This window comes from Acipenser ruthenus, unplaced genomic scaffold, assembly GCF_902713425.1.
Source record: "Acipenser ruthenus unplaced genomic scaffold, fAciRut3.2 maternal haplotype, whole genome shotgun sequence".
Taxonomy (NCBI): domain Eukaryota; kingdom Metazoa; phylum Chordata; class Actinopteri; order Acipenseriformes; family Acipenseridae; genus Acipenser; species Acipenser ruthenus.
This window is the reverse complement of record NW_026708918.1, coordinates 20,001-27,500: the sequence shown is the minus strand read 5'-3', so window position 1 is coordinate 27,500 and position 7,500 is coordinate 20,001. Positions and strand designations below refer to the sequence as shown.

The 7,500-nt window shown below is 48.4% G+C and overlaps 1 protein-coding gene and 1 pseudogene across 1 annotated transcript in view; both read right to left on the bottom strand.

Annotated features, from left to right (window-relative positions):
- The window catches only part of LOC131736760 (tetraspanin-4-like), a 3,994-nt pseudogene extending 1,582 nt beyond the window's left edge, over positions 1-2,412 (bottom strand).
- A 2,293-nt stretch (positions 2,413-4,705) lies between these two features.
- LOC131736758 (protein arginine N-methyltransferase 1) overlaps positions 4,706-7,500 on the bottom strand; it is a 9,851-nt gene continuing 7,056 nt past the window's right edge. Inside the window, exons 7-10 of the mRNA XM_059021961.1 lie at positions 7,042-7,157; positions 6,686-6,836; positions 5,721-5,842; positions 4,706-5,266 (exon numbers count right to left, since the gene is read on the bottom strand). Of these exons, the coding sequence (XP_058877944.1) occupies positions 5,183-5,266; positions 5,721-5,842; positions 6,686-6,836; positions 7,042-7,157 (473 nt within the window). The 3' untranslated portion in view covers positions 4,706-5,182. The remainder of the gene's footprint in view (positions 5,267-5,720; positions 5,843-6,685; positions 6,837-7,041; positions 7,158-7,500) is intronic.

Sequence of the window (7,500 nt, the reverse complement as noted above, 5' to 3'; positions counted from 1 at the left end):
GTACAGCACTCTCTTCTCTCCCTCTCCTCTGTCCTCTCCCTCCACACACACACTCTCTCTCCTCTCCTCTCTCCTCTCCCCCCACACACTCCTTTCTCTCCTCTCTCCTCTCTGTTTCTCTCACCTGCTCTGTAGTACAGCACTCTCTTCTCTTTCCTCTCTTCTCTCCCTCTCCTCTGTCCTCTCCCTCCACACACACACTCTCTCTCCTCTCTCCTCTTCTCTCTCCTCTCTCTCCTCACCTGCTTTCTGTAGAAGTACAGCACGCCTCCAACAATCACTTCAGTGAGGACGATGAGCAGCAGAATCACAAAGAACTGAAACAGAGAGAGACACAATAGTGCGCATGCATATATATATATATATATATAATTATGGGCAGCAGCGTGGAGTAGCGGTCAGGGCTCTGGACTCCTGACCGGAGGGTTGTGGGTTCAATCCCAGGTGGGGGACACTGCTGCTGTACCCTTGAGCAAGGTACTTTACCTAGATTGCTCCAGTAAAAACCCAACTGTATAAATGGGGAATTGTATGTAAAAATAATGTGATATCTTGTAACAATTGTAAGTCGCCCTGGATAAGGGCGTCTGCTAAGAAATAAATAATAATAATAATAATAATAATAATAATAATAATAATAATAATAATAATAATAATAATAATAATAATAATAATAATAATTAGCCTGCAGTTCCCTCCGTGTGCAGCAGGGGGCAGTGTCACTCACGCTCATCAGCAGACAGCGATGCTCTTTGACCGCCCCAGGCAGCCGATGAAGCCGATCACCATGGTAACGGCCCCGGCAACCAGGATGAGGTTGGCAGCAGAGACTGATGGGAAGGAGGAGGACAGAGTGGCAAAGGGGGCTTGAGTGACAGCCAGCCACACCCCCACGCCAAACAGGCCACACCCCCCGAGCTGAGAGAGGGGAGAAGAGGGTGTGTCTTGTTATTAAACTCACAGTGAAACCAGGAATGGATCACACTGCTGTGCAGCGGGAGTCTGATTCCCAGCTATGTGATTTTCTATGAGAGAGTGGGAGTGGGGGAGGGGAGGAACATAATTTTGCGCACAACTGACAGGCAGACAGACAGCCCCTTCAGTATCCCACAATGCACTGCTCACCCAGAAGACCAGGTTGAAGATGAACATGAGGTACTTCAGACACCCGAGACAGCGATGTGATCCAGCCATCCTGAGAGAGAGAGAGAGAGAGAGAGGGGGGGGGGGAGAGAGAGAGGGGGGGGGGAGAGAGAGAAGGGAGAGGGAGGGAGGAGAGAGGGGGGGGGAGAGAGGAGAGAGGGAAGAGGAGAGAGAGGGGGAGTGAGAGAGAGAGAAGGGAGAGGGAGGGAGGAGAGAGAGAGGAGATGGGAGAGAGAGAGAGAAGGGAGAGAGAGAGGAGAGAGAAAGAAAGAGAGAGGAGAGAGGGAAGAGGAGAGAGAGAGGGAGGAGAGAGAGGGAGGAGAGAGGGAAGGAAGAGGGGGGAGAGGGGGGGAGAGATTTTATTTCAATATTTGTGCATCTTTTTACAGAGATGGATTTTCTCTATTCATGTGATTTGATGTTTTTATTTCGTATTTATTTTCTGCTGTCGTCATCCGGAAAATAAATAAACAGCTTCTTCAAATCAAACACCCGAGTTCCAAATATTCAAAATATCCAGGAGGACGTTTGCATTGTTTGTGCGACAGGAAGTCACTCCCAGAAACAGGACGTGTGTCACTGCTGAGATAAGAGCGACCTGTACATACATAGAGTAATTATATACAGTGTATCTATATATATATATATTAGTAATTATATACAGTGTATATATATATATATATTAGTAATTATATACAGTATATACATATACATATTAAACGTGAATCAGGGATTTTCTCCAGGGAAGTTGTCGACATTCTGTAAAGAAATCCGAGCCGAGAGACAGAGAGACAGACACAGAGACTAAGACACACAGACACACAGACACAGAGACCGACAAACACTGAGACACACACAGACAGACGCTGAGACACACTGAGAGACAGATGCTGAGACTAAGACACACTGAGACAGAGACACAGAGACAGACACACTGAGACAGACACAGAGACACGCTGACACACTGAGACAGACACACAGACTCTGCTCTTACCTGCTTTCCTTCGCTCTCTCTCTCTGTGATGGCAGGAATGAGAAAAGCCTCTGAAGGAGGGACGAACAAACAAACAAGAGAAAGGAAAAATCAACCCTTCAGATTCCTCTCTCCCGCTCCTTCGTCTCTTAAAACCAGAATCGAGAAGCACTTCAAATGATTTATTTCTCAAACTTTATAACCTCCGATCTGTGTCTCAATTCAGCCTCTGTACAGAACTGAGCGCACTCTCTCTCTCTCTCTCCCCTCCCCTCTCCTCTCTCCTCTCTCCTCTCTCCTCTCTCTCTCAGATGGAATGTTATTTTTCCCAAAAGTCCATGTTCTGGAACAGCTAATCTTCCTGACAGGAAATGGAGGAAGAGGCGAGTGGGAGGGAGCAGAGGAGAGGGGAGAGCGAGGAGAGAGGAGAGAGAGAAGAGAGAAGAGAGTGAGAGAGAGAGGAGAGAACGAGGAGAGGGGAGAGGGAGAGAGAAGAGAGAACGAGGAGAGGGGAGAGGGAGGAGAGACCGAGGAGAGGGGAGAGGGAGAGAGGAGAGAGGAGAGAGAGGAGAGAGAGGAGAGGAGAGAGGAGAGAGAGAGGAGAGAGAGAGGAGAGAGGAGAGGGGAGAGCGAGGAGAGAGAGGAGAGAGGAGAGACCGAGGAGAGGGGAGAGGGAGAGAGAAGAGAGAATGAGGAGAGGGGAGAGGGAGAGAGGTGAGAGAGGAGAGGAGAGGGAGAGAGGTGAGAGAGGAGAGAGGAGAGGAGAGGAGAGAGAGGAGAGAGAGGAGAGGAGGAGGGGAGAGAGGAGAGAGGAGAGAGAGAGAAGAGAACGAGGAGAGGGGAGAGGAGAGATGGAGAGAGGTGAAAGAGGGGAGAGGTAGAGAGAGGAGAGAGAGGTGAGAGCGAGGAGAGGAGTGAGGAGAGAGAGCGAGGAGAGGGAAGAGAAGACAGACAGACAGCCAGCTTCTTGTGCTGCAGTGTGGAACACATACAACAAAATGGAGTAAGATGAGAAGAAAATAAAAGAGGGAATGGGATAAAGAAGGAGGCGGAGAGGAGAGGCCTTATCTGAAGTGGATGTATTATATGGTAGCAGCAGACTGAAGATGATTATTAGTTTATTTAGCAGACACCTTTAAACAAGGCGACTTACAGAGACTCAGAGGGTGTGTGAACTATGCATCAGCTGCAGAGTCACTTACAACTACGTCTCACCCGAAAGACGGAGCACAAGGAGGTGAAGTGATCTGCTCAGGGTCTCACACACACACACACACACAGTGTCACTGATAAGAGAGAGGAGAGAGACACACACACACACACACACACACACACACACACACACAGTGAGTCAGTGGCTGCTGCAGAGTCGCTTCCAATAGGACCTTGCTTGTTTTAAGTCTCATCCGAAAGACGGAGCAGAAGTGTCTTGCTCAGGGTCAGAGCTTCCACCTTTCGAAACCAAAGACGATTCTGTGAGAATGAGAGCCTGTCTGAGTAGCTGTAACACAGCGTCCCTCAGCGCGGGCGTCTTGAAGGATCTCTCTTTACTTGAATAACGTGTCGTCTGCATCTGGGATATTTTACATGAAAAAAAAAAAAAAAAAAAATGCCATCTGGGTCGTGTTACTGTGAGAGACTGTGGCGCCCTGCTGCCCTCGTGTGGTTCAATAGAGGAACTGCAGCCGGGCTTTTGAATCATTAAAACCTGCAACCGCACACGCTGCCCTCCCGTGTTTACACACAGGTACTGCAGCCGTCAACATAGTATCACTTTATTTCAGCATTGCATGTTCACTGCCCAGTAAGAGACCAGGTGCTGTTGACTGACCAGTTAGTTTACATTCTCCCCCAGACAGTGGGGCAGATGCAAAGAACATCTATAATTTAATTTCACACTGCAACACTTAGACTGTTCTCAAACGGATAAGATATAAAGATTTCCTACAGATGTCAGGACTGCCCAGTCCCTGACCACATTCCGGCGCCTCCTTAAGACTCACCTCTTCAAACAGCACCTGTAGAACTCCTCTGTTGTATCCTGGGTCACTATCACCCTTCATTTAAATATGCTTTATTTTGCTCTTATCTGCCCCCTATTTTACTGCATTTAATCCTGTACCTCAGAATATTGTAATCTGCCAAGTGTTTAACCTGTAGTATTTTGTATTTAATCACATCCTGATGTAACTATCACTATTTAATCATATCCTGATGTAACTTTCACTATTATCTGCTGTATTATTGAATTGTGATTTGTCACACTTGAGAATTATTGTATTTCTTGTTCTTATTGTATGACTTATATTGTAACACTTGAATGTATTTGTATTTGCTTGCGATTGTAAGTCGCCCTGGATAAGGGCGTCTGCTAAGAAATAAATAATAATAATAAAGGCTCAACATGAGAGGGAGACGCCCGACAGATTAACCAATAAAAACACTGAGGTAGAGAGGAGAGACGATAGAGGGAGGAGGGAGGGTCTGTCTGTCACAACCACGTGATCAGAGGCCCAGTTTAGTTTCTTCCAGTCATTTGAAAAGGAAACTCATTTCAGACAGATCAGAAACCCACACACACCACTCAAGTCAGACTAAATTCTTTATTTTTTTAAAAATGAAAAACAAAAATCCCAAAACATGAATAAAGCAGCAACAAATTAAATAAAAATGTTCCTTCTTCAGTTCCTTGAAAAACATCCCATTGTAATTTAAATGCAAATCCCTCCCCCAGAAACCTGAAACTGCCGTCTCCTTTAATAGAATCTCAAAACACACAAAAAACTAAATTACAGACCATAATAACACCTCCGTTATAAAAACGGAAAGGTCAGGAGAAGCATTCCGTTTCCGTGGAAACTCACAACACAGGAAGTAAAACACACCAATAGGGCAGAACAAGGACGCAGGAAGCAGTTGCCTCCTGAAGTGGGCGGGACGGTTGCCGTGGTGACAGGAGGAGGCGGTGGCGTTGCTGTGGAGACCCGCGGGGGGGAGAGGGGGGGGGGGGGGGGGAAATGCAGCCGGGACTCGCTGGTAATGTTGGATTGACGGGTGAATCTGTTTCTAGCGCATTCTGTACTCGCAGGTCTTGGAAATCTCACAGAGCTGCCCTTTGAAGTCAATATCAACGGAGAAGTCAAGATCACGCTGGAAAGAGGGAGGAGGAGAGAGAGAGAGAGAGAGAGAGGAGGAGAGAGGGAGGGATTAGTATCCAGATTATAAATCATCCTCGCTGCAGTAAACCACAAGCATAGCCTGCTGGATCACACAGCTACAGATCTGCATCACCCAGATTTGAGACAATTTAAAAACTATGTGAACAAAAACTCTCATTATTTATCACATAATTAAAAACAAACTGCACCAGAAGCCCTCATATCAGTCCAGTCGTATTTCATGTTAGATTTCTGAAACGTCACGTTTTTCAATTAAGTGAAGTCTCTGGAAAACTACAAAGCAGTCTGGAATTCAATATGTTAACAAGGGAACATTATTCAGCAGCTTTCATTGGACTCTATGAAGCTGAGGGAGTTCATGCTCGGTCACTGGGCGGGTTGAAAGCACTTGTGCTGGTTCCCAGTGCTCCCAGTTGAGCACTCACGTTGTTCTTGGCGTTGGGCTTCATGGAGATGGTTCCCAGGATCTCCTCTCCAGTCTTCACAGTCAGGTAATCATCCAGGTAGAACACAGTCTGCTTCCAGTGAGTGTAGGGAGACTCGGGACCTGACAGAGAGAGGGAGGAGAGGATTAACACATCACAGCCTCCCCAAACCAGCCCCTCCCAGACACACGCACCTCCCCAAACCTGCCCCTCCCAGACACACGCACCTCCCCAAACCTGCCCCTCCCAGACAAACGCGCCTCCCCAAACCTGCCCCTCCCAGACACACGCACCTCCCCAAACCTGCCCCTCCCAGACACACTCGCCTCCCCAAACCTGCCCCTCAGGAGGACAGAATCCCCTGGACTGCGACACTGAGGAAACCGTCCTGTTAGGAGAGGGACGGCAGAACCAGCCGCTCAGAACAGAGACCGAGAGAGTCTGCACCTAACCCTAACCAGTCGCAGCTACAAGGAGGGGGGTACTGGAGCCACACAGGGAGTCTGCACTGGGACCAGTCACAGCTGCGGGTACGGGGGGGGGGGGGGGTTTGTGTTCATGTTTGTGGTTCAGGTGTTTTGGGAAAAATTCATTTTGTCAAGCCAATAAAAGCTTCTTTTAAACATGAATTGAGGAGAGAGCGAGAGAGGAGAATCACTCGATGTTGAAGCAGGGGACCAGCGCGCGGGCGGGACGGGGTGCTAGACTGGGAGCTGTGGTTTGTGCGGCACTCACTGGTTGAGAAGCCCGTTCTCTTGTGACAGCGAGTGAACTCGATGTTGAAGTACGTGACCAGCGCGCGGGCGGGACGGGGTGCTAGACTGGGAGCTGTGGTTTGTGCGGCACTCACTGGTTGAGAAGCCCGTTCTCTTGTGACAGCGAGTGAACTCGATGTTGAAGCAGGGGACCAGCGCGCGGGCGGGACGGGGTGCTAGACTGGGAGCTGTGGTTTGTGCTGCACTCACTGGTTGAGAAGCCCGTTCTCTTGTGACAGCGAGTGAACTCGATGTTGAAGTACGTGACCAGCGCGTGGGTGTAGTCATTCCTCTTCACTTGCAGGCAGAACGGAGAGGAGAAGGAGAGATCCTCAATCTTCACTGTGTAGATATCAACTTCCTGAAAGAGGGAACGAGAGAGAGAGAGAGAGAGAGAGAGAGAGAGAGATCAACACTCAGCCTCTTCTGGTTTGGAGTTTCTGATCCAGTGAAGTTCTGGATGACGAAGGCATTAAAACGTTTCTCTGCTAACTTGACTCTTGGTCTCTTGCGGTTCTGCCTCAGAGCCCCCCCCCCCCCCCCGCTTCTCTCTCTCCGTTCCTCACCTTGATCAGACAGGCGCTCGACACCAGCTGCTTGGGGTCCACGACATCCACCAGCGGCTCCTTGATGGCAACCTCTTTAATACAAGACATGTCAAACCCGTAGACATTCTCCCACCCTGAGAGAGAGAGAGAGAGAGAGAGAGAGAGAGAAAAATGAAGCAATTACCATAAAACACAGGAAGACCGTTAGTGAGATTTCAGCTGGTAGGAACACAAATTAAACTGGAAGTCCAGTGAGTGCGAGTGTGTGACTCTGCTCTTTTGTAGTGTGTGTGTATGGTGTGGTGTTTTGTAGTGTGTGTGTAGTGTATTTGTGTGTGTGTATGGTGTGGTGTTTTGTATGGTGTGTGTATTTCAGCCCCTCGCTGCACTCAGTGGATTTTGTAGTGTGTGTGTGTGTGTGTGTGTGTGTGTGTGTGTGTATGGTGTGGTGTTTTGTATGGTGTGTGAACACTTCAG